We start from the raw sequence: 27682 nt of genomic DNA on the forward strand, positions 1-27682 counted from the left end.
TACCCTACAGGTCCTTTCTTTGGGTAGGAGAAAACATGCGAGCAGGATCGTTTCTTCTTTTTTTTTTTTTAAATAACAAATAAATGGATTGTGTATCTTGTTTAAAAACAATCTCTTCTAAAAGTAGTTTTTTATCGAAGTGTTAAAGAATGTCCAATTAGGTATTACTCAGGGTAGTTGTAAGGTAACAAGAACTATTCATGCCTCAGATGTCACAATCCCATGCTTTTAGCACTATCAGTGGCTAAAACTGTAACAGCACTTAACAAATCAATACTTTCATGAAATGTTCACAATGTTGATTTATTAACTTAGGTGTGAAAAATAAGGCAATTCTGATGTTGGTTCTCGATTGCTCTGCTTGCTTTTTATTGCGTTTTCCTCATTTAGTGAAGGACTGACACAGCAGCGGAGACTCTAAAAGACTGACCTACGCAGCGGAGGCTCAATACCTTCACGTCTGAGTAACTGTCCCATATGATTTACTCAGGCCAACTGCATGTTGTGTGATAACAATACAAAATATAGGAGTTAATGTCCATTTTTACTTCCATATGTGGCATTAAACATCTGCCTTCGGTGGACATATTTGCCCTGAATTTTTTTTAACTAGCAAGCTTGGGCAGCATTTACATGACAACTCAATTGAAGCTCCATAAAAAGAAAAGTGAACGTATTTTAGCTTGAAACTGGGCATGCACGTAAATCTCTGTTTGTATAGAAGAGAAACACTCGTGGAATTTGTCTGTTGACTGGTTGTGTAGCCAGCTTATAACGCGGCCCATTAAATCAACCATTTAACATGCCATGCACTGGTTTACTGACGGGGAAGTATCTGCAATACTTTGAGGGGAGGTGTTCTGCAGTACTTTGTGAAAACCAGACTGAATTAACGATGCTGAAAAGCAAGCACATTTCTTCTGTCTAATCTAATTGATTATCATAGCTAATGTTTTGGAAACACCTCAAGTCATTCAAAGGTATAGAAGTTATATCAAGACACTATGCTAACGGTGCGGTGAGATGTTCTTGCATCACTGACTCCCACTTTGTTTTCAAAGTTGAAGCGGTCAGCGGAACAGTTAGTGGTGAAATGCTCTCACGATTCATAAAAGGAGGTCATTTTCGCTTATGATTCATTCAAATCTGTGTCACGCTTATGTTTAGTGCAAAATGAAAAAGTGTCATGAATCACTCACACATCTGGACTCTCGCACAGATTTCCCCCCTAATAAACAAATAGTATATGTGCGAAGTGTGAAAGAAATGTCCCTAAACAGCTATCTTTCTATTAACCAAGATCTCGATGGAACCCAATGCAACTGTAACGAAGCATTGCCTGTAAAGGGTTGGATCACAAATAAAACTAAATGGTTATAAAGGATTACTCTTTTGTACATATTTTTTACCATCCTCTGTAATAAACTGCTAATCGTACCCATTTGCTCCACCTAAAATGGCCGTTAATAGCAGCAGCAGCAGCAACAGACCGTCAGTTGGCTCCTGATAGGACCCCCGATGGCCTACTTTAGTCTTGGCCACGCCCGTTCTGCACATGACACCTCCCCGGTGAAGGAAAGAGGTGAGGGAGCATTGGGTTCAGAGTCTGTGTCCGATTCCCCCTCTGCTATGAAGGGTCTGACCCTGGCACAGAGTGAAGGTCCGGCTGCGACCTCAGTCACGGCTCCAGAGCCCGCGAAGAAAGAGGGCCCAAAGAAGTCCTCCTTGGCCTGGGAGACAATGAAGCCGCTGAAGGAGCGCTCCAGATCCTCGTGATCGACGGACGGGATGGACATGGACGTGTCGCTCTCCACGGCGGCGGTGTCTTGCTGACGTCTCCTGTGGCGCCTCCTGCTCCGGGAGCCGCTCTCTCTGCCGCCGACGCCGGGGCCGGTGGAGGAGCAGTCGTGGACCGGAGCAGGTGGGGGCGGGAGGCGGAACAGGGAGGTCGAGTGATCGCCGCAGCCACCGACCGGCGAGGGGGTGTCGGCCACGCTGCTGTTCCAGGCGGGCTGGCTGAGGGGGTGCTGCAGCTGGTGCTGCCAGGAGGTAGAGGGGCGGCTGAGGCTGCCGTGGCTCGAGGTGCCCACCGATATGGCCGATACGTGCCGACCCAGCAAAGGATCCTTCTTTTCCAGAGACCCATCCGAGTATGGAGCAGCTGCTGCCGAGCACGTCTCCAACTCCTTCTCCTCCTTCTCCTCCTTCACCACCTCCTCCTCCTCCTCCTCCTTCTCCAGCTTACACTCCTCCGGGCTGTGGTAAAGCGGGCCCGGATACGGCTCCTTGGAGTGGAAAAAGGCCTCGGTTTCCGAACGAGGGATGCGCTGCACATACACGTTGACCAAGAAATCCAGTTTCCTGTCCATGCCGGTCACCTGCGAGGAGAAAGAAAAAAACACACACAATGTAGAAGTGGTGTTCCCAAAACGTGACCCAACCCGTGCATCGGTTAGACACAGCCTGAGGACACATTCATACCTGCTTTTCCACTTTGATCAGATGTCCCATCATGCTCAGGTCATCGGACGCTTCTTCCTCAGGTTTAGGACCTTTACCAACAATCTGGTCAACTCTAGTATTCAGAGAAAAGTAATGTCTGAGATTAAGAAGTTCATGATGCCAAAATGATAGGGAAGGACCGTTACATGAAGATTATGGAAAGAAAGCATGTCGACGATACCCATCAAGCCACAAGTATGTTTGAAATGAATGAATGGCGGCTTATGTTTCCAGAGAAAGTTGTGATTTCAGGTTGACAGTATGGATGCATGCGTCATGAAATCAGGCGCTCTTTAATGAGACAAAGAGGTGACTAGAGGGGGGACAATTTGTCTGGGGGCCAAAATGCATCACTTGCGCATGCTTTTGTTGCGCTTCATGCTTCATTTCCGATGCATCCTGCTGGGGAGCTGTCCTTCTGTGTCTCCAATGTGAGAGCAAGCATCTGTCAAACCCCTGTTGAGTGGGGCCACGTGACACGGCTCAATGACATTCAGGGAGAAAAGCGGCGGGAAGCCTCACTTTGGTTTCTTCTTTTCTTTTCTTGACAGCAGCTGATCTAATGTGACATAAGAGCTCAAGCGGCAGTGCAGCATCCTCCGAATGTTGCACTCCAGTCTTTAATGCTCTTTAGTATGAAAATGTTAAACTGCATCTCAGCATGTGTCATCTGGCTAAATGATCACTCAAAAGGGGTTCCGTCAATCAAAATGATAAAAGGTAGCACGTAACTGCTTCAATATTTGGGCTGTGGTGGAAAAAGAGAATAATGCTGGTAAAATGGTCATTCTAGAGGTGCAGTGTATTAACCTAGGGCCTTCAGTGGACATCTTATGGCGAGGTGTTGATGGGGCAGGGGGCCCCACAATCATATCTACCCTGGAAAGGCACACAGAGACTATATGAGCGCAATACAAAATGAAGCAACGTCGCGAATCACATCACACACACGTGTCAATATATTCCACACATACACAAGACATACGGTTAGTCTGACTTGCTTCGTTGGATGAAGAGTGCATGTATTTCACAGTTGGAATATATTCATTCTACAAGTTAGACCTTTGGCGGGATCAAAATGTGAGGAGCTAACCCGCGGGAGGTAAAACAATAGGATTATACATCAATGTTGGATCTAAAATGATTTTGTGACCAAGCTGAAGGAGTGAAAAAAGAAATGTTACACACACACACAACACTGGGATCTCAATACAACACATGCCGCCACACAAAATGGAACGGGCGAATCAATGACTGGTGTGTCACGACATGTTTGTATCCAGCGGAAAAAAAACACCAACACGGAATTACTGAACCACAACTCTGCTCTCACACTGAGTTGACACTGATGGTGGAACCAAAACGAATGAACTGAAGATGCATCCTCCGTATCCAGTCTGACATTTAGACTCACGGGGAGCGGGACAGTTGTTCACCCTGAGACGACCTGGAAAGCAAGTCCGATTTAGACTGCAATCGGCTGGGTAGCGAACGCTCACTTGCCTGGACTGCAGGTTCTTGATGCGTGACAGCATGTCCAGGTGACCTGCCGAGTACTGCTCGATCACATCCATGACGTCATAAGGCCGCAAGCTTTCTTTGAACCTCCGCCTTGACACCAGAAACTTCATGATGCTAGGGGAGGACACATTGTTGTTGAGGCACGAGTGGGCCCAGGCATTACTAATATCATGGATGTCGAGGTCTCCCAATAAGCCGTGACCAGCACGCACATGTATCACAACCCTCAAATGGAAGCAACTAAATGGGATTCAGCTTGATTTTTTCTACTGTGACATGTCAAAATGTCTTCCATCAAAAAGGCCTTTGATAAAAAAAATTCGATGCGGAAAACTGTTCTTTCCTTTGAGGTAATTCATTATGACTTGTGGGTGACTTTCATAGTTTGATTAAATAATCTTAACCTCAGGCCCAAAGCTTTATCCAGAGCTTTCCACCACATCTCATGGTCTTCATCAGCAGATTGCGCTCTCAGTCATACAGAAGCAACGCCACGGCAACTGAGAGAACTCCGCCCACTAAGCATGTTCGATATGATTGAGTGTTCATGAAAAAGTGGACCCTGAGTTAAGATTATTTTGTCAAACTGCTTTGTCAAAGGTCAAGAATGAAGCTTCACATAACTCTGGCCTTAGTCTCTCTTGGTTATAAAAACATTGAGCTAACCAAAGTCCGTTCAGAGATCTGGGTACACGACAACAAAGTCAATCTTCGCCTGGAGGGAAAAACAAAAGTGAGAGCTACAAGGTCAAAGTTGAACCCGAACGTTGTTCTGTGATGGCCAGTGATATTCATATTACTTTAATCTTCTCTTCCGGATAAGTTTACCTGCCCTGGGCGTTATAAAGCTGTCGTATTGTCTGACTTCTTGCCTCATCAGACTTCTTTTTATTGAGGTCACCACCTTCCCAGATCTCACCAGTAAACTTAAGTGCAATGTTATAATTACGGATGAATGATGACCAGAAAATGCATCGCTAGCCTTAAACACAGAGCTAATAAAGTATGCTCCATTGATGATTAGTCTTGAACACACAACACAAGTGCCCAAGTAAATATTGCAGAACAATTCAAATTGGGTGATAAAACGAATCCTTACCAGATTGCCCTTATTGTCACCCTGAGGCCTGCTGGTAATTCTTGAGTGAGGAACTCACAGTCGCAGCTCTTATCGTCGCCAATTTCCTCTCCTGGGAGGCTCGCCTCTACAGAGCAAAGACAAGAGCACTCTTAAAGCATATTTGATCTGCTTCAACACGCCCATCGTCTGCAGCAAAGCATTTGCTTTTAGCTTTACAAAAGGTGCAAAATTCTATTTGGTTTCAAGCCAGTTAGTTTGTGAGTGTGGTGAGCAGGCTTTGCGGAACAACGGAGAAAACAAAGAAAAGAACTTGATGCAGAATTGAAGAATAGTGCTGATGGGATAAAGCTTTACTGAACCCTTTAAGGACAAGTGCTCTCTTCCCACCACCAATTACAGTCTAGACCAGCGTTGTAATCTATGGATTTTGAAATTTATTGCACAGGCAAAAGGAGTCAAGGCCTAATCACGGTCTAACAGAAATTGGAAGAGGTTCTGGCAGGGAAAGCGAGAGGTCTCTTCATGCAGCATAAAGCGGGGCTTTGGTGCATTTTTGGTCTTCGTGTCAATTTTTCGATTTTCTTGGCACCACTTGACTTGAAGCCATAATTGACTCGGCCTGACAGATACAATACTATCATCATCTTTATTGGGAATCCTAATATTCATACATGCTTGTTCTCAGCTAGTATCATGCTTCAGTCTTCAGTCATCGTTGAGTAGGAACATTTTTTGAGAAAATCTAAATTTAAAAGGGTTCATGTCAAGTGAACAAATCCCAGCATATTTCAACATGCAGGCTTCTCAGACCGGTGTAGCTGACTTTTTATTTTGAGTATTTCCCCCATAAAAGCCAACCAACACAATATCCCAATTTCTTACTTATTAAACCTTCAATTGCTGCAAAGAGAGAGGAGAGAGGAGAGACATGGGGAAAGATTTGTTATGGAGTGTAACAGGATGACAATGGCAGACAAATCGATTCCAAACATGGAACAAGTAGAGGACACAGAATGATTTCTGGTTCATGTTTGAAAAGGCTGGTCTCTCTCTGCTCTGACATTCAGCCGAATCAAACTGTGTGTAACTCATGTGGTAGAATGTACAGCTGTAGGCTAACCAAAGAGAATTGGTCCAAGTATTCTGACAAAAAGCCAAAGAAATGGCGACAAACGGACTTCTCTATGTCGCCGTTTCTTTGCCTTTTTGTCAGACTGCTTGAACCAACACAGGATGACATGCGAATGTAACGAGTGATGGCTCCATTGACCAACGGACCTCTGTCTCCCCGGCACAATGTTGACACGTCGGCTTTGGTGTGTCTTCCTCGTATGTTTGAATGCATACAAGAAGAATCACGGCATATAGCAACAGTTGGCACAATGAGATAAGATAGGCTTAATTGCAAATCAATTAAGGGCCATCAACTCCTTCTAAAAACACACAGCTGGAGAGATCTATCGATCTGTTTCAGGTAGAAAGGGATTAAGCAGAGAATGCAGAGCTAGTCCTTTAAACAGCTGCAAACTCTTTAAAGTGTTTCGTGAAGGTTTGAATGCTGTCAGATTTTCCACCTACAAGTGAATGCAATTATACAGCAAATTAATCACTTATTCGACTGCAATCGATTGGCAAATTGCTATTCCATTAGACAAGAAGTAGCGGTACTGTCCCTTTAACACTCATTATGCTGCACTGTGTGAAGCTCTCTCACCCTCAGAGTTTTGTCGCGAGGCGCTGCCCCTGGCCCTAAAGGAGTGCTTTGGCCCTCGGTTCTTCTCGGTGAAGCTCCAGCTTTTGCCGTCTTTGCCGGGACTCGCTTCGGCCCTGTCCTCCGGACCCGGGGAATGGGCTTTCTCCTTGGCCATGGGAGCCTTGGTGGGACTGGCGAACACCTTGTCCTTCAGGCTTGCTTTCCGGCTTGAGGAAGGACATGTAACAATTGAGTTTCGTTTTTTCTACAGTGTGATTAAATGTAGGCACACAGCTAATAAACTAAATGCCTTCATCCAACTGCTGTGTTTCTCTAGTGTAATCTTGGGAATTTGTCGAATTCAGCACTGATGTAATAATGAGTCTTACCTCAGAAACGCAAAAAGGGCAATGTCCTACAGCAGAAGGAGCCATGGCCACATACCAACACAGTGGAGCATTCGGTGGGTCGGGCAAGCAGCGGGGAGCTACGAGCAAGCATGCACAGGAAGCAGAGTGACAGCGCACGCCTAAAAAAGGAAGAGACTGTATGCAAAAGAAAGTCGAAAAAACAAAACACAAATCGTGCAATATAATTCACCATCGTGATGATATGCGGGAATCGGTCAAAGGAAACGCATTAGGCAATATGCATCTTTCCTGTTGAACAGAAGTGCTGATTAGGAAAAGAAAAAGGCAGCAAGCAAATCAACAGCATGAAGTCATTACTAAACTGAAACCATAAATCAACATGACAGGGCAATCAAAAAAGATGTCTATCAGGGTTTTTTCCAGAGAGAAATGTAAAAGACGTGGGTAGATTATCCATGTCATGTTGACATCATTGACAGAACTGCTCTATGTATAAATAATCTATTTTCCATACATACAATTAACACCTCCTTTTACTGGGATTCCTCGACCTTTCCTTGCGTTTAATTAAAGAGGGAGAGGAACAGAGGTAGGAAAAGGGAGGACACACACAGACTTGCAGTGCACACTATACCTAATAGTTCTCGGGCAGCACCCGCAAAGTCTGTCTTTGTGTGCATGCTCACTACTAGAGTGGCGGGCAGGAGAGGAGACAAACAGATAAAGTAGCAGTGGATACAGTCAGTGTGTGCCATACTGTGATCCAAGTAACACTTTCATTCATTTGCAACCAGTCACATATCATAAATTATGTGGAATTATTTTAAATGCCCACTAGTAGTTTTCTTATGAAATTGTTCTTTTTTTTCTCCATCAGAATCATAACAATTAAAATATGCAAATGAGTTACAAAGTCCTGATAAAGTGTTACCACATTGTCAATAATTACACATGTTTCTTTGGCTCAAAAAAACAATGTGATCAAAATCAAGCAATGCTCGTAAAGTGTTCCAAATCACTTTCCACCCCCGAGGTGGTGCTGAAAGCTCGAGTGTCAAAGAGCAGCTCATTGGGTGGAGCCTTCAGGCGGCGGGAGAGGCCAACGTCAGCTGATCTCTGAGCACCATGTGAGCAAATGCAGCATGACCATTCTTGAAGGAGGTCACACACACACACACGCACACGCGCACACGCACGCACACGCACACACGCACACGCACGAAGAGGGCCTCGACAGCCGCTAAGAGCAGATTTGAAACGAAGCCAACGGGGAGGTGAAGAGAGATGAGAACCAATCAGATCACAGACCTGGGAGAGGTTTCCATTTGAGACTCCTTCCTGTGAGGAGAGAGGACACCTGCTGTGATGTTGTTACACTGTATTGTCATGATCGACACGTTGTCGAGCTGTCAAGATGCTCAATGTTAAGTCATGCGGCTGGATGGTAAAAGCTGCGCTGCTGCAAATTCAAATAATAGACGAGAGGCAAAACAATGATGTAATCCAAAACAAGCACTTAAGTCGATAGCTATGGATGTGTATTTAAATCGTAACTTATTTTAACCTGCAATAACCTTTTTAGGGGGCAGAAGAAACAAGCTGTTAATTTGCTTTTAGATGTTTTGGTTTCCCCAAATATACTTTTGTCTTCAATTTGTTAAATTCTCCACGCTGTTCACCAGTGTCACCATGATGTATTCCCTTTATTATTGCCTTTTAATAATTGGGATCATATTGATTATTGTAGCATTTTTGGCCACTTGGAGGCAGCAGAAACAAGCTGTTAATTAGCTTTGAAATATTTTGGCCAAATCTTGAGAAATGTCATCTTAATGTTCAGGTTTCTGAAGGTCTTAATGTTATTATTATCTCTTAATAATTGGGATCATATTGTGTAACTTTAATATGAATTTCAAACTACTTTTATTTGTTCAAATCTGTCCAATTCTATTTCGAGAATATTGCTTCACCTGTAACATTTATTATGCCCAATACGATCATCCCAAACGCATCGTCATGAGATCATTATCATCATCATCATCATCATCATCATCATCAGTTGCTGCAGAAGTTTGGCCTCCGTCATGTTTATACCTGAATGACTTGGCCTTCAGATTCCTCAGCAGGTCCAGTTGATTCAGAGGTGGAATAAGTCTGGGGAAAGACAAAGCACATTTCTCTCAAGTCTCTTTCACTTAGTCAGTGTTGGATGGTTAGAGCGTGCCGCCGGGCACTTGAAAGCTAATTCCATTTAGTTTGGCAGTCATTTATTCTGTTATGTCATCACCTTTTCCCCTTAAATGACTGATGGAATGAAACCGGACATGAAGCCGTTCCCAGATGAGGCAGACGGGCAGCGGTGTTATACTTGCATTAAAAAAAAGGCAGAAATCAGCTGATTTTCTGATTCAAACCGTTGGACTGATGAATGTGTGGTTGATTTGACAAAGTAGCCGCTGGCAGTTTGTCTTTTGAAGAGCATTTCAAAGAGCCGCCGGTGTCCCTGAAATTACGCCTTCCTGCAACTGTAGCTCAGTGGGGAGAGTGATCGGTTCGATCCCTGCTATCCCCATTAGTTGCATGTCGAAGTGTCCATGAGCAAGTCACTGAACCCCCACTTGCTCCCCGGGCGCTTCACTGCAGCCCACTGCTCCTTAATAATCAAGGCTCGGTTAAATACAGAGAATACATTTCATATATGTATATAACTATATGTAATATGACAGTAAAAGTATTTATTCTTTCTTCCTCATCCACTGAAAAATTATCCTAATAAAAAGCATAAAGGGAAAAGCAACACCAGTGTGTGATTCTTCACGACAGACAGTAGTATCTGATTCCAGGAGTGAGTTTGCAATGAGACGAGGACGACCTGCAGGATTTCTACTCAGCTTCCCGGTTATTGGAGAGATGGCAGAATGTGATATGGGAAAACAGTTGCATTTATTGAATAGGTTGAATAATGCACGGCCCTATTCGGACAGTTTCATTGCGTACCTGTACATTGGGACAACTACAGTCTGCTCGTAGAAATCCCAAGTGTACAGCAGATCTGTGCGGGAAAGGTTGGTGGCATAAAACCTCCACATAGCCTGGATGGAGAAACACAAATAAAGAATACGTGTTTTACATTTTTGTCAGGAGCACAAAACAGAAATGTGAAGAAAATATAGATACCTGGATGAGGCCCGCTGCAGGGCTGCGTCTCTTTTCAAAATGTTTCTGCCTGTGTTGCTCTTGGACTTTGAGGGCAAAGCCAGAACCCAGGATGCCCTGTGCAGATTCATTGATCAGTTATTTTTTATTGACCTCTGCTGGCCAGGAGTTGAAATTGCAACAACTCAACATATTGTAGAACCGTTTCGGAGCAGAGAGCAGTCAGCAAATCTCACAAAAAGACCTATATAATATCATAAATTTCCACACGTCTGCAAAGCCTTCGGGATAATAGAAATGTGAGCGCAAATGCTGGCAAAAGGGGCAAAAACTCTTGCCCCCTTACAGAGCGCTGACTCAGCAATATTTTCTTGTTTCTGTGTGTGGTGCTAGCTGCTCACTCAAAGCTTACTGCTGAGTCTGTCACCTTCAAATCTTTAAATGAAAAGGGGTATATGTGAGTTCTTTGTGGATTCATAGGAAGCTTTTAGCTTATTTCAACAGTCCAAGTACCACAGGGGATAAATGGACTACAACAGACTAGCTCACTCAAAGTGCTTCTGTTTTATGAGTGATGAGAGATCCTAAAAGACTGAAAAGTTATTAGGTGGCTGAGATGCATATTAATATATAATATTCTATCACAGCAGACATGTGATTGCAAGAAGAGCAAAGGTGTAATTGAAACATTAATAATGGCCGCATTCTGTTTAGGTGCTCCATGACCAAGGCCCTAAACCAGGGCTCACTGAGACAGTTATATGTAACTGATCAATCAATCTACAACTCAAAATGTGTATACTGTATATATATAGATAGATATTGATATTAGGAGACCACAGAGAATACGCATAGATGTATAACAAATACCAAACATAGATGTATAACTTCTTCCTTCTTCACTGATTGTTTGAAATAATAACGTATTCCTTTTAAAGCAGCATTTATTCACTACATCCACTAGACTAAACAACACACATACTACACTACATGAAACACCCACCACACTACACCACACCCACCACACTACACTACACACCTACTACACTACATGACACACCCACTTCACTACATGACACACCCACTTCACTACATGACACACCCACTTCACTCCACATGTTCAATTTAGTGGATCTTTCACGTGACGCAATTAATGTGATTGACAGGACACACTCTTTCTGGTGCAGAGCAGTAAGGCCACATCAGTGTGTGCTTTACGCCGTGACTGATGGAGACTTGATGAACACAAACAAGGTGCAATCAGCATTCAAAGTAGCTCTGACAATCTCTCGAACTTACAGCAGGAAGAGCGAAGAAGGCCACCCCGATCATGCTGAACGTGGCTGCCAGCAAGCGTCCATTCCATGTCTTGGGAACCTTATCACCATAACCAATGGTGGTAAGAGTGATCTGATGACAATAAAGTCACTACTTTATTTGAGTGGTTTGGTACATGTTACAGATTTGTTCAAATAGAAGCAGAAGCAAACTGGGAATACAATTAGTAACATATCAGAATGTTTTCTCATTTATTATTATATGGATATTGTTGACTCTTTTTTTTAAATTTCGGGGTATGTCTTACCAGTCCCCACCAAAGAGCATCAGCATAGGTCTCAAACTCCTCATTTGACTCCTTTTCCACAGAGTAGACCAGGAATGAAGCCAGGATGAGACACAGGAAGCCTATGTACCACGCCGTGATGAGCTCCTACAGGGAAAGCAAATACAGTGAGCCAGTGACGTGAGGTGAGGTTCATGGTTGGTGAGGCACTGACTCCTTTAGTGTCAGATTTACAAATATATAAACCCAAAAGGGTAGCTTATTCAATTGGCTACTGGTTATTTCATGTCTCATCAGCATTCTTCACACAACACACACGCGCACAAACGGTACATATACCGGTACGTAAAACTTACTTACGTACTTTGCGGCAAATTATTATAATTTTTTTTATATTTAATTTTTTATTAATGCAAAGTAGCGTGAATATATGTGCATAAACTTGACTCACAAGCATTATTACCTTCGCATTGAAAATGCAGGAAGGTTATGTTTTGATCGCCGTGTATTTATTTATTTATTTATTTATTTGTATGCGTGTTATTCGCAAAACTCAAAAAGTATTGAACCGAATCGCATGCAATTTGGTGGGATGATTGTTTATTATCCGGGGACCAGTTGATTAGATTTTGGGATCGATCGGGTCAAAGGTCAAGGTGAAAGGTCATGAACAGGTCAAAATCTTTCGCAGAACTCAAAAAGTATTGAACCGAATCGCATGAAATTTGGTGGGATGATTGTTTATTATCCGGGGACCAGTTGATTAGATTTTGGGATCGATCGGGTCAAAGGTCAAGGTCAAAGGTCATGAACAGGTCAAATCTTCTTGAATCACATGGAATTTGGTGGGATGATTGGTTATTATCCGGGGACCATTTGATTAGATTTTGGGATCAATCGGGTCAAAGGTCAAGGTCATGGAAAGGTCAACATCTTTTTTTTACCATAGCACGATACATTTTTGTCCAATTGGCATGCAACTAATGCCAAAATGTTCATAATTCAATGCCCAATCTTGTGATATGCGAAGGTATGCGCTCTACCGAGTGCCCGTTCTAGTTATAGTCTTGTTTTGGAGTAATTTGATTATTGTGTTTTTCTGTCTGTGTGCTTGCCGTTTGTCCTGGCGATTCGAGAATCGCCGTCCCACCCACCCCAATGTTAATCTCAGAGCCCCCCCTCCCCAGGAGAGTGAACCCGCGTGAGATTCACAGAGTAAATTCCTGCTGGAAATCACTTCTATATATAAACTCTGTTTCGGCGCTCTGTGATGTCACTAGTGACGTCACAACACAGAACCGGAAACGCTAGAATGCTAGCGCGCTATTAGCATCCGCTAGCTAAACGGCGCTAGCCTGAATTTAAGAACAAGTTTGAAGCAAACCTTTTAGCTCCGTCGTTGGTCTACCTGTGTTAATCACGTCCACTTTTGAATGAAAGTCCAGTTTTGATACATGTTTAAGCTCAGATATATAATCCTCTTCCATGTTGGCAGTCTGGCGTAGCAAAATACAAAAACAAACGGACTTGACTCGCCTGGCGCCTCTGCGTAGAAGAAGCAACAACAAGTACCCGTTGGCTCACGAGCGCCCGCTTTCAGTAAGGCAGAGTATCTACCTCACCCTGCGCCTTTTCACTGCGGTTTTATTTACCATCAGCAAAACTAAATATGTCACTTACAAACATTAAACTGTAATGGTTAAAGACCTTAGCCAGACTGTGGGAAATCGGGGCAAATAAACATATCTGCAAACATTATATTGGCGACATGCAGAGATACAGCAACCCGCACGGGCCAATTGCATGTATCAACCCAGCTTGTGATGGATTGCGCAATCAGAGGTGAGGCTCGACTCGTCGCTGCCTCAACTCTCGTTTCATCCTGTATTTGAACAGGAAATAGGCAAATCCAGCGATTTTGACTGTAAAATCACACATTTCATTTATTTACACTACACACATACACACACATTTCATTTTCATTTACACTACACACATACACACACTTTGCATTTTGCACACTCTGTCTATATTTAATATTTTTATATTTAATTTAATTTTACACTGCAGTCATTAGTATTGTATTGTATTGTGTATGCATATATGTTGTATATATATACATATATATTTTATTTTGTATATAATATTTTACTTTGTATACTTTGCACAGTCATTGTATTATATTTGTTTGTGTGTGTGTATATATATATACATATATGTTTCATTTTATACACATATATATACTTCATTTTGTATTTTATATTTTACTTGTATACATCTATATCTTTCATCCCTGTTTTTTATATTTTATATTTTATATTTTATTCTCGTGTGTTTAGTTTATTGGTGCTGCTACTGTGACGACAAATTTCCCCTTGGGGATTAATAAAGTATATATATATATATATATCTATAAAATGTTCGAAATTAGTCATACATAAAGATTGGTGGACAAATATTAATATAAATGTGATGTTCTCATTTTTATTTATTTTTTACCTATTTTACTCATGATGACAGGTGAGGCTCTGCCTCACCTGCCTCCCCTGACCGCATGTCCCTGCAGTGAGCATCAGGGAATCTAAAGTAATAACATGTCATATAGGATGCCTTGCAAAGTGGTAATATAACCGCTGTAAATTAGTTGTGAAAAAAAGGCCTTTCTGTAATAATATCGGACATGATTATGTGAATGGCATGCCCTCTGAGGCCAGGCAACTTCATGAACGTCTTTATTTCCCTCAACACATGCTGCACACCCGACCTCTCTCCCTCTCGCCACATCACAAACAAGCACACAGTTGCACATTTTCCAAAGCTTATTAATGCACGCATATAACTATTTCAAAACTTATTAAAATGAAACTGCAAAGAAATATGTCTGCATGACAGAGTTTCTTCAAAGAGACGCTGGAAACTGTTTGCCACTGAAGTAGCACAGTGGACAATAAAGCACTTCTCGTATTTTCATGGCAGCCCATCTTTCTTTTTTATGCCAACCAAGGAAATGTTTCCACGAAGGGTGGTGGTGGGCGTGTCACCCCCACTTTCAAAAGGCCTGTGTTGGCCTCTCAGCTAGCACACAGGCTTCCGTATAGCTTATTAGGATTGCTGAGGGTGAATACAGGCTGAGAGGATGACTACGGGCATTAATCAAAGGGGGGAAAAGTAATTTCACCTCCTATACATTTATATGGGTAAAGCACATTTTAATTGTTATGATACGCAGATGCTGGAAGTGAACATAAATCAAAGAGGAGACAGTAAAGGATAAGTAAGATCGAGTTCCAACACTATCTATTAGATTTGGTATTTTTTGTTACGCTACCATTATTATGTGAAGCCGCTGCTGGGGGACGTTTAGGATACACTGAGCACCTGTCTCCTCTTCTCTCTCTCCTTATGTCCTCACGTCTCATAGAGTCCATCGGACCTGGCTGGGTCTGATGCCATGGCCCTGCTGATGCCCCGCCCACTCCTCCTCTCTACCTCCATCTGCCTGATGGATCATGGAGGTCTGGATCGTGGTCCATGCCTACTACCAACTATTCATACACTCTGTCATATTCATTGAATGGGTTGTAACTCTGTAATGATTCATCTGTACACATGACATCTATTGCATCTGTCAATCCTGGAGAGGGATCCTCCTCTGTTGCTCTCCTGAAGGTTTCTTTACTTTTTTCCCTGTGAAAGGGTTTTTTATATTTCTTGAGAGTTTTTCCTGATCCGATGTAAGGTTCTGGGACAGGGATGTCTATGTGTACAGATTGTAAAGCCCTCTGAGGCAAATTTGTAATTTGTGATAATGGGCTATACAAAATAAACTGAATTGAATGATAATTCAATTTAGAATTTTCTTTTTTGCCTGTTTCAATGGAGTTATCTTGACTGTAGTGCACATCAGCTATGCTTTTAAACCTCTGATCAAAACAATGGAGAATAGAGTGTTTGGCCGAATGAGCTCTACTTAAAACTCGACAAAAATAAAACATAAATGATGTCACCTTGCTGTGGGCGTACACTACAGATCCGAGCAGCTTCCAGGTGCCTCCGCGGCGATCCATGCGCAGCATGCGCAGGATCTGCAGGAATCTCAGACTCCTGATGGCCGAGGTAGCAAAAACATTGCCCTGAGATCCAGCTGCCAGTACGGACACTGAGGCGATCAGCACCATGATGTCTGGAGAGAGGAAACACAGTCGTAGAGCTCCACACGTGCTGGGAAGCAGCCGAAGTCAGACATGCTTGATCAAATCAGACCAAATTAACTACACTTTGCAGAGTACCAAAGTTGTTCCAAGAACTTTGAAGTGTCAAATTTCAATTGAGTTTTCAACGACTGCAAACTTCTTTTCACCTGGTCTTACTCAATATCATCGCTGAAAATCACTAGAAAGCATCACAAAGGTCGTTGTCACATCTTCAAACCATCCAGTATTTGAATAAGGAAATAATGGGAAAAAGACAGTGTTATATTCTTTAGAGAGAAGGAGCAAGGCCAGAGAAATGACTCAAGCTCACCCGTTTTTTCTCACCAATGATACAGAAAGGCTTTCTGGCGAATTTTAGCCTCCCTCTCCATCCTCTGTACCGACAGCAGCAGCCAGCGGCCCATATCCTCACAATGTACTCCACCCCAAACACAACGATGGTCACAATTTCCTGTGGGACAAAGCCGAATCGGTGGAGTTAACCCTGCGACGGGAAGGTATAGTATGCAGTGTTGGGTTACAGCAAATTAAATTGTACCTACCAGGATATACAAGGCACTCTCTGAGCTATTTTTGAACTCTCTGATGGTGGCGAAGACCGAAAGTATGAGACATGAGAAGACCAGGAGGAATCTGGAAGAGATATGAGAACAGAAATTGTTTTTGTTATTCCATATGATGTCACTGTTTTTCCTTCAACAGGGAAGCAACCTGGAGAAGCGTATGGCTGTCGCAGCTGTGAAACTAACACGCTCTAGTCAGTTAGGCCATGCGATCATGTGCATTCGGTGCGTGTAGCAGTTCCATAAACACAACCAAACTTAAGCCTTATTGGTCTATGAATGGAACAATCACTTCAAAATATTCTAATGACCATATCAGCGTTATGTCTTTCGAAAAATAATGTTCCAGTCCATCTGGATAATCAGCAGGCCTCCGTCAGCAGCTATCATTTGGACCCATTTCTTTGGTTTAAAAAAACAAGTAGTGGTAAAACTGTAGAATAAAAGCAAAACTATCTGCATTACTAGAATCCATTAGCGCTGAACCAAACCTGTGCTGTATTTCTACATTAGATTTAATATCCAGCTGTGGTGATGCATGCGGTGATATACCATGAAGATTGTCAATCTGCTAATCAATTTCTAAAGCTTAAGAGGGTAGGGTTGGGGACCGAATAAATAATTGGGAGCCGCAGAACCTGAGCGGCGCCTTCATTAGTGGGAAGAGGACAAACTGCAGAAACTGCTGCGGCTCAGTTGGGGTGAGTGAAAAGTGACGAGGGAAAAGAAGTCATGAAAGACGAAAGAAGGCAGGGGAGCAGGTGGCATCAGGTACATGTTCAGCTTGATCCGATTGTTCTTAAACAAATTGAACAAATCTAGTTAATTATTATTATGAAGTGCAGGAAATCCAACATACCGAGTGAGTAAAGAAGGTGGAGTAGCATCAGCTGAGCGCCAGTTCTTATCAGGCAGAATGAGTGTATTCACTCGCTGAGTCAGTCGATTAGCTGTGACGCCAACGCATTGACCTCCTCCTTACAGTCTGAACTAGAACGGGCACTCGGTAGAGCGCATACCTTCGCATATCACAAGATTGGGCATTGAATTATGAACATTTTGGCATTAGTTGCATGCCAATTGGACAAAAACGTATCGTGCTATGGTAAAAAAAAAGTTGACCTTTCCATGACCTTGACCTTGACCTTTGACCCGATTGATCACAAAATCTAATCAAATGGTCCCCGGATAATAACCAATCATCCCACCAAATTCCATGTGATTCAAGAAGATTTGACCTGTTCATGACCTTTGACCTTGACCTTTGACCCGATCGATCCCAAAATCTAATCAACTGGTCCCCGGATAATAAACAATCATCCCACCAAATTTCATGCGATTCGGTTAAATACTTTTTGAGTTCTGCGAAAGATTTTGACCTGTTCATGACCTTTGACCTTTGACCTTTGACCCGATCGATCCCAAAATCTAATCAACTGGTCCCCGGATAATAAACAATCATCCCACCAAATTTCATGCGATTCGGTTCAATACTTTTTGAGTTTTGCGAATAACACGCATACAAATAAATAAATAAATAAATAAATACACGGCGATCAAAACATAACCTTCCGGCATTTTCAATGCGAAGGTAACTAGAACGGGCACTCGGTAGAGCGCATACCTTCGCATATCACAAGATTGGGCATTGAATTATGAACATGTTGGCATTAGTTGCATTCCAATTAGATAGAAATTGAATGAGTAAAAAGAAGATTTTTACCTTTTCATGACCGTGACCTTTGACCCGATCAATCCCAAAATCTAATCAAATGGTCTCCGGATAATAACCAATCATCCCACCAAATTTCATGCGATTTGGTTTAATACTTTTTGACTTATGCAAATAACACGCACACACGCATACAAATACACGCCGATCAAAACATTACCTTCCGCATTTTCAATGCGAAGGTAATAAATAAATAAATAAATACACAGCGATCACAACATAACCTTCCACAGAATGCGAAGGTAATAAATCAAGTTCTCTCACAAAAAGCACCCAGAATAAACAGTTCAAACAATTGATCCGCATCCATCTTTGTCTGTTGAAGACTTGACTTGCTCTGGAAACAATTTGGCAACGCCGGGCTGGGTCTAGGGGGCTAAAATGAAAGGCTGGAGTTGGCTCCGTTTTAGCCTCCACAAACTCACGAGAAAAAAAGGTTTATCAATTTCGATAAATGGTCCACTAACTCCACAGCCGGTCCCTAACTTAACCTGCTGTTTGGTGCTGGACAGGTAGCCTACATATGATCATACATATAAGTTCTAGTAAGATCCTTCCTTATGTTTGGCTCTTTTGACTTGAAGCCTTGTCAGATGGTAGAAATCTAGACTGTGATTTAGCTTTACTTATTTGGACTTGAAATGTTCAGCAGACATGTTTGTTGGCAAAGACACCAGATACATTTTCATCTCTCTATTGCACATTACTAACTCTGCTCCCTCTCCGGAGTCGTTGTGACTTCACGTTTCATAGGGTCCATCGGACCTGGCTGGGTCTGATGCCATGGCCGCTGATGCTCCGCCCACTCCTCCACTCTACCTCGATCTGCCTGATGGATCATGGAGGTCTGGATCGTGGTTCATGCCTCCTACCAACTATTCATACACTCTGTCATACTCATTGAATGTGTTGTAACTCTGTTATGATTCCTTCTGTACACATTACATCTATTGCATCTGTCCATCCTGGAGAGGGATCCTCCTCTGTTGCTCTCCTGAAGGTGTCTTCTCTTTTTTTCTCCCTTTTTTCTATTTCTTGGGAGTTTTTTCTGATCCGATGTAAAGCCCTCTGAGGCAAATTTGTATTTTGTGATAATGGGCTATACAAAATAAAGTGAATTGAATGCATTTCTTTCCTGTCTTGATCTTGGCATAGTTGACTGGGCCCCCATTCACTCCCCTCTGAACCTGCTCACCGAAGAAGCATTCAACACAAAGTCCTCAAGTCTTAAGTGTAACTTCAGAATAAATATGGCCACACATGTGATTGTTCACATGATCTACCCTGACAGGCGAGTTCATCAAAAACTTTTCATCCTCTTCAACAAGGACCCTCATCAATCCTCTGGATTCCCTTGCTGTAATATCTGTATTTTTATTTTTTACCAGAACACATCTCATTCCCCTTTTTTCTGCTGCCGCAGTTTCTGTTATCAAACTCTTGGCCGTCAGCCAACCAGGATGAAGCGACCGGGATCGATGGTATGTGTAGCAGCTCCACGGACAAGCTCATTCTTTATCGTGATCTTATCATTCCTCATCAGAAAGACAACAAAAAACCAAGTGAGCACACTCGATGCATGGTCATTCTCTTTTACTTCTATAGTGTGTGTGTGTGTGTGTGTTTTAATGTGGCATCTAATACATCACCGGTGGCCACAGCAGTCAGTGCTTGCTTGGTGAAAGTGAGCTCTTCGAAGCTTTCAGGACAGTCTGCAGCTTGTGGGTTTAGGGTGTATGGAAACCTGATGAACGTTGTCTTACAGTCAGTATAGATTTAGTCAACAAATGTATTATTCAAAGCAAGGTCTACTTTTCTCCTGTCAAGGTCACTCAGTGTTGCAGTTTTTTTCCGACAGATTGCTCTTGTACTGCTTAGCATACTGTATATATCCTCTATATTTACCTGGAATGACACTAAACACATGTTCCTCTCTGGATCTCATTAGCACCCGTTTGAGTGACGATGCAAGTGATGTGTGTTTTATGGAGCTACACTGGAAGCACATCCGTAACCTTTTGGTTTAAATTCACACGTGATTGATAGGAGTCTAATTGGACATCAGTTTATGCAACTTTCCCGATCGGCCATTGCCAAGCTCTTCAGGACCTTCTAATGAGGAAACTTACTGGTGAAGGAGAAGGGCAGAACCCGGAGCAGTCGAACAATTAGCTTCTACATCTGTGCAGAGTTTACGCTTCTCTCTCTGCATACACAAAGACGGGACCAATATGCATGAGGTCTCATCGGGACAGTACAAAAAGGACAATAAACAAATTGTTTGTTGTAAAAACTTGCAATGGCAACGAAAAAATAATAATAATAATGAAGCATTACATATTTTTTTCTAAAGCCTTTCTATGTTTGTGTTCAATGTGAGTTGATATACTGAGCTTGATTAATCCTGAGCCTGTATACAAAGATTAAAAGGTGTACAACGTGTTAAAGACAGACCAGTCTGTTTTTGATGCTTTGAAATAGTTAAAATGGCACAGTACATTTATGTGTATAATTCTTTTGCAAGAATACCATTCAAAAAGTATCGTGAGGTTTCGATTGCAAAGTTTCATCTTGATATGGAAATGAGATGTTTGTCTCCAAGATTGGTTAGAAATGACAGTGCCATAAAATTAACTAATACCATTATATTTCCAGACTTAATATGTTCTACATTTCTAGTGCCTAAAGCGTTCATTCTATGGAACCAATATTAGAATAATCAGGTCAACAACCAACACTGAGGGGATGTCACTAAACTGCCTGAGCTGGTCTCAACTATTTGTTAACATGATAACTGTGGGGAAGAGAGATGAGAACCAATCAGATCACAGACCTGGGAGGTGTCCATTTGAGACTCCTTCCTGTGAGGAGAGAGGACACCTGCTGTAATGTTGTTACACTGTATTGTCATGATCGACACGTTGTCGAGCTGTCAAGATGCTCAATGTTAAGTCATGCGGCTGGATGGTAAAAGCTGCGCTGCTGCAAATTCAAATAATATACGAGAGGCAAAACAATTATGAAATCCAAACAGGCACTTAGGTCAATAGCTATGGATGTGTATTTAAATAGTAACTTATTTTAACCTGCAATAACCTTTTTGGGGGCAGTAGAAACAAGCTGTTAATTAGCTTTTAGATATTTGGGTTTTCACCAAATTTAATTGGGTCTTCAATTCGCTACTTTGAGGGGTTGAAATTAAGTCAAGATCAATACCATGTGTGTATGTGGGGGGTATGTGTCAAGACTTCTCCACCTTCATAGTTATATTCATCCTGCCTGCATGCTTAATTAACTCTCCTGTCATTCCAGATCCTGTCATCCTCACCTGATTGTCTCTCATTCCCTTCACCTGGTCCTCACGCCCGTCGCACCTGCCTCTGATCACCTCGTTAGTCTCTCATTCCCTTTACCTGGTCCTCACGCCCTTCTCACCTGCAGCCCATCCCCTCATTAGTCCCTCACTATTTAGCTCCCTCACTTCTACTTTTCCTCTGCCAGATTGTCTTGTGTGTCACCGCCAATCTCTCCAGCGAATTCCAGAATAAAAATTCTGATCTGCCCCTTACGACCCTGTTTGCCTGTTGACCCGATTTTGAATTTGTTGCCTTGTTTGACGGACCACCCGGTTTTGACCCTGCCTGAATCACCAAGTAACGATCCTCCTCCTGCATTCCTGTTTTCGTGTCGTGGTTTTGGGTTCCAGTACCTGTAACCTTTACAGTATGTGTGTGCCGTTGATAAAAATAATCAACCGGCATTGTAGAGGTCCATTGTGCGAGTTAAAATTTGTTTTCTATGACCAATCACAGTAATCATGTTAAAAAAAATAGATCAGACAATGCTCAAGCAGTTTCGTGACATCCCTGCAGTGGTGGTCTCGACTGGTCTTGAAGCTAAATCAAGTAGGAAAGCGGTTGACTGCGAGACAAAACGAGACCAAGACCGATCTCAAGTGCTTACAACTCTGCGATATCATCTGTATTGACTTAAAACACACGCACAAACACACACACTTGTTGCCAGAGAGGTCCAGACCACATCGCTGAGAACGTGATCAATCAAGATGAGAGGGGGGTGGGCTGTTGTTGGTTGCAGAAAAGCCTGCATTTCTTCCTGATCAGCAGATAAAGAACCATCGATTCGACCCCCTCAGCCCTACATTGCTATACCCAGACACACTGGTCATGCTAGATTTAGACTGCGACGAACCAGAGGAGAGCAAATAAGGAAGGGGGGCTTTTCCACCGAGCAGATATGGTGCCAATAGTGACATGTGCTCGCACTGCGGCGTCCACCCAGTGAGCTCCTCACGGGATGTTTGAGGGTGGCGATGACTTTCTGGGGCGGTCTTGATACTTGCAGAGAGCGAGCCATCTGCCATCATCGTGTTCCTTTAGGAGACACAGGAGCACCTTGTGTTGTCATGATTAGTTAGGATTCAGATAAGGGAAAAGTACATACATTTTGTTTTAACTCATGGGGAGGGGGAAATGAAAGCAAGAGGAGGGATCCCTCTTCCATGGGTAATGCAAGGCAATACTTTTAAAGTATATTTAGATTCTATTGACCCTTTTAAAACCTGCAGTGACTGGTCTTTTTTTTGGGCCACTTGGGATACATGCTGTAAACACAAGACAGCCAACATAATATCCCCTTTGAGACAAACTTAAACTTTGGCTTATTTGCACATTTAGCATGCAGCTCTGTAACTGCTACATGCTCCACTATGGTCAACAGCTAGTTGCTCACTTCGTCTGGGCAGGCCAAGTTGCGTGGGTTTAGCGGAGCCCTTTTCTTTTAAAACAGCCACCTGCTAAATAGCAGCTGTGGCCACAAGTGACATCAACAGGATGACGATAAATGCGTCATTTTACATTTAACTTAAGTTTGCTAACATTAGCCACTGTATGATTACTGCTTTCAGACATGGGCTGTGGTAAAATAGTGAAAAGATTACGTCTTCCCCGACCTCGATGGAACAGATCACGAGGCCAAGAAAAAATTTCGAGGATAATTTCTATATAATGAGAAGACAACATCGATGCTATAGGAGACAATTCCCTTGTTAGCATCCTCGGAACGTGACCTCCGGCATTCGCTGGGGCGTTTTGCAGCTGAGTGTGAAGAGGCGGGGATGAGAGTTAGCACCTCCAAATCTGAGGCCGTGGGGCTCTGCCGGAAACCCGGTGGATTGCTCCCTCCAGGTGGGGACAGAGTGCCTGCCTCAAGTGAAGGAGTTCAAGTATCTCCGGGTCTTGTTCACGAGTGAGGGTAAGATGGAGCGGGAGATCGGTGCGGCTGCAGCAGTGAAACAGGCGCTGCACCGGTCCATCTTGGTGAAGAGGGAGCTGAGCCGAAAGGAAAAGCGCTCAGTTTACTGGTCGGTCTACGTTCCAACCCTCAACTCGTGACCGAATGAACAAGGTCGCGAATACAAGCGGCTAAAATTAGTTTCCTCCGTAGGGTGGCCGGGCTCAGCCTTAGAGATAGGGTAAGGAGCTCGGACATCAGGAGGGAGCTTGGAGTCGAGCCGATACTCCTTCGCGTCGAAAGGATTCAACTGAGGTGGTTCGGGCATCTGATTCGGATGCCTCCTGGACGCCTCCCTTGAGAGGTTTTCCAGGCACGTCCAACTGGGAGGAGACCCAAGGGAAGACCCAGGACACGCTGGAGGGACTATATCTTTGGGAACACCTCGGGATCCCCAGAATAAGCTGGAAAATGTTGCGGGTGAGAGGGAAGTCTGAGTCAGCCTGCTGGGTCTGTTGCCCCCGCGACCCGACCCCGGACTAAGCGGATGAGAATGGATGGATGGTTGGATGAAGCATCTTTGCTTAGCATTTACAGAGTTCAACCAGTTCTTATCACGCTGGCCACTTCCGGGCATGAAATAGGATTCAAACAGACAATTCCACTCAAATCGGTTTAGAGGGGCGGGCATTTTTTTATACGTAGCCTACTGTTGCCAATGTGGCCGTAAGAAGTGAGGCCTTGCAGCATAACACCTCACACTAGTGGTAATGTTACGAAGCGCAGAACACCAGAGTACATGACAAGACATTTAACGGCCTTATGCTCCATCCACACACTCTCTGTTGGAGTGTAGCATAGCACACCGCCAGCTGACAGCTCGCTAGTTAGCTCGCTCGCTAATTCCATCGTGCTTCGATGCTACACTGGTTCCAGAAAAGGAGCTGAAGGGCGGACGGCTGGTCCCTCCACCTCCCTCCGCGCAACTCTGTAGAAGGAAAACCTACGTAGCTATCGAGATAAGTAGCCATCCGTCTGCCTCCCTCCCTCTTTGGACGACAACACTTTACAGCCCCAACAACAAGCAGCGGGTGCCATTTTCTTTTGGACTCGTCAGGTTGACCCGCTGAAAACAGTTCACAGTCTGTTCTGCTCTTATTCTATTGCAATGATTCTGGATCATTTCCTTCAGTCGGGGACTTTCCTACGCTAAAACAAAAAGACTATTTGACGGCAGGTCAAGTGAAGATGCAGCAGCCAAGGCACTAAGTGATTCAAATTGAGCGAGGGTGCATTCTTGTGTCAACATTATGAGGGGACAACTGTATTAAATATCCAAATATCCAAAGAGCTTTCTGGGGCTTGAGATCAAAAATAACAAAGTAGGATCACAATCCATTTCTAGCCGTAATACAACTACAGGACTCCACATTCAAACTCCTTCTACTTCTACCTCCCATCAGACACCTCTTTGCCGATAAAAAAAGACCACTGGATAACATCTCGTCGGCTCGTCAACCAGCTCCACTAACGTTCCCTTTGCCAGCCTTAAGCAGTATAGTGAATAACTTGGTCCTCATTCTGTCCATCAGAATCACTTTAGGTAAGTTTATTTGTAATATATTGTTTTTCAACCAATCCATCGTTCTAAAAAAACCTCTTTGTTTGTGCGAGTCTCTTCGCAGTCTTTTCCAGTGGTAGTCCCTTGTCCCACTTTGGTGCAGAACTGACACATTTTGGTCATCTCACAGCTCCGGAGGCCTTTCAATTTCCTCCGGTGCTTTCTGCAAGAGGACACAGAGTAACGAGGCTCCTATCGAACTCACATGAAATAAGATAAATCAGAGCCCTTATTTCTGTATCGGTCTCTTGGATGTACAGGAGATAGGTACCAGACAAATTAAAAGCCTTTTTCTTGCCGTCAAATTGTCCCTTCTCGTAGAATTTTGACCAAAGACACGTCGCAACTGTTCTGACAACGGGCTGTTGGATGAAGTCTTTGATGTAAAAGATTGTTTTCCCCTGATCTTTTCCCATTCACATGAATTTATTCGAAAGCTTCAAACCCGGTCACAGCATGCTGCCTTTTTACATGATCTGGGATTCCGGAGTGGATCACTGCGTCTCTGACCTTTAGCTGATGTTGGAGCAGCAACAGAACACAATGGGTAAAGGGAGGCCTTGGTCTCACACAGCCAGATGTGTAGAGGAAAAAAGAGACAGACGGGAGGCTGCGTGACAGGGAGCCTTCTGGAAGAAGGCGCTCATGTTTCACATATTGATCGTTCACACGTTGCACTACAGGCCGAGGGACAAAAGATCTGCCTAATATTTCAGGAGGACACCCGTTAGTCGTCAGCACGCAGGGCAGAGGTGTCTTTTTGTTTTCCGATTGTTGTCTTTCTCTGGAGCAGAGATAAGCTGGAGAGCGAATGAGATAGGAGAGAGAACCGTCTGAACTCGGCACATGATAGTTTTATAAATCAGCTGGCTGGAAATTAAATGAAGTGTGGTGGCTGTGAATAATGTATAGAGCAGCCATGTAATGGAGGCAGATGCTTTTCTGTGAGCTGGATGGCAGAGGGTGAGCTTTGCTGGGAAGGGTCGAGTTGTACACTAACTCTCGACATGCTTTCTACTGGATTCTGATTGGAGCAGCATACCATGCTACCGGCCCTGTTCTAAACCGGGCTGATTGATATAGTTTGGCTCTAAATGCTGTATTAAATAAAAACAATCTACAATAAAACCTCACTGCTTGCACTAGATTCTGCCATGAAGTCAGTACTACCTCTAAGAGACGCCTTGGTCAGTGGAGATCAAAACACAAAAGGTAAAGAAGGAGTTTTAGCAGACTGTCATAGTATCTAGTTAATATTTAAAAAGTATCGGGCCTGTGTGTGTGTGTGTGTGTGTGTGTGTGTGTGTGTTCACCAGCCTTTTCATATCGGCCTGTGCTTCTTTTTTTCCCAGCTCTCGTTAGCCCTTCCCAAACCTTATGGAAGTGCATCACAAAATGTGCTGCAGTACCCCAGTAATGTCCCAAGTCCCAACATGTGGCTGTTTTTCTCAAAAGATTGTACTCGTCCCGATTGGATGGGCCTATGGGGGGGGGACGACGACGACGACGACGACGACCTGCTCTGCCCCCCTCCTCCCCCACGACCCAGTGCCGGGCTGCAATGTAAATTTTGCGGAAGCACTGACGCGGCGCGGAGCTGTCCACAGGGGAACGGTGCTGAAAGCCCAGACTCGCTGCCGCAACACATCTCGACGAGTAAAACTAAATCGCGCGCAGTGTGACGGGTTCGAGTCCCCAACATGACACGAGCCCAGAGTTGCAAGACGTTCAGAGTTAAGGCGGAAGTTCTGCAGGTGAAGTGACCCCCCCCCCCTCTCTCATTTAATCGGGCTTAAGTGCGCCATCTGAGCATCACCAGCGCAAAACCCGCAAAACTCCACAGCGGCCACAGCATGCCACCACACCCCTCCCAAAAAATAGTTACGAAAAATTGTTTTAATCTTAAACCCCAAAAGGCCACTGTGCCAGAATCAACATGCTTGGGCGGAGTCCGAGCATCCACTTACACATAAGCGTGGTAGATGAACGCCCATCCCCGCGGTCTCTCCAGCGCATTGTACAGGAACTGCTGCAGTTTCCGATAGCTGGCGTTTTTCTTCGACGGTCTGGGTCTCCCGGCGGAGATGCTGGACCTCGGTCTGCAGAGGATGCTGTTCCGCTTGGTGCTGTCCGAGCCCGCAATGAGTAGCGCTCCATCCCTGCCGGACTCGGGGGCGCCAGGGTCCAGTCCGACGAAGCCGACCCGGTGCTTCCTCTCCTCGGCTTGAGTTGGGTAGACGTCGTCGTTCAGAGACTTCTGCACCATCCTTAAGTCGAGAGGGCTCTCACGAGGAGTTGCCCATGTCCTTGCCGCCGCGGAGATGCATCACCGGGGCTGAGAGGAGTGTGTGCAGTTGTGTGTGTGTGCGTCTGTGTGTGTGCTAGTGTGGCGAATGCGGTTGGATGATCGG

General features: G+C 43.8%; 1 protein-coding gene across 4 annotated transcripts; it reads right to left on the minus strand.

Annotated features, from left to right (window-relative positions):
• On the minus strand, positions 1-27537 carry LOC130199998 (potassium voltage-gated channel subfamily KQT member 2-like). Of its 4 annotated transcripts, XM_056423925.1 has the most exons (17): positions 27239-27537; positions 16645-16735; positions 16427-16553; positions 15896-16071; positions 11910-12035; positions 11624-11734; positions 10346-10441; positions 10166-10260; positions 9263-9322; positions 8477-8506; positions 7803-7856; positions 6801-7024; positions 5987-6004; positions 5123-5228; positions 4006-4137; positions 2482-2575; positions 1-2378 (listed from the first exon to the last, which is right to left on the minus strand). In XM_056423925.1, exons 1-17 carry the CDS (start codon positions 27535-27537, stop codon positions 1524-1526), a joined length of 2694 nt encoding a protein of 897 aa, XP_056279900.1. In that variant the 3' UTR covers positions 1-1523. The 4 variants fall into 4 exon arrangements, with proteins under 4 accessions (XP_056279900.1, XP_056279901.1, XP_056279903.1 ...); XM_056423926.1 differs by lacking the exon at positions 7803-7856 and having other exon boundaries at positions 6819-7024; XM_056423928.1 differs by lacking the exons at positions 5987-6004; positions 7803-7856 and adding an exon at positions 9403-9409 and having other exon boundaries at positions 6819-7024; positions 9263-9345.
• Between the last annotated feature and the right edge of the window lie 145 nt (positions 27538-27682).

Source organism: Pseudoliparis swirei, chromosome 9 (genome assembly GCF_029220125.1).
Source record: "Pseudoliparis swirei isolate HS2019 ecotype Mariana Trench chromosome 9, NWPU_hadal_v1, whole genome shotgun sequence".
Lineage (NCBI taxonomy): Eukaryota > Metazoa > Chordata > Actinopteri > Perciformes > Liparidae > Pseudoliparis > Pseudoliparis swirei.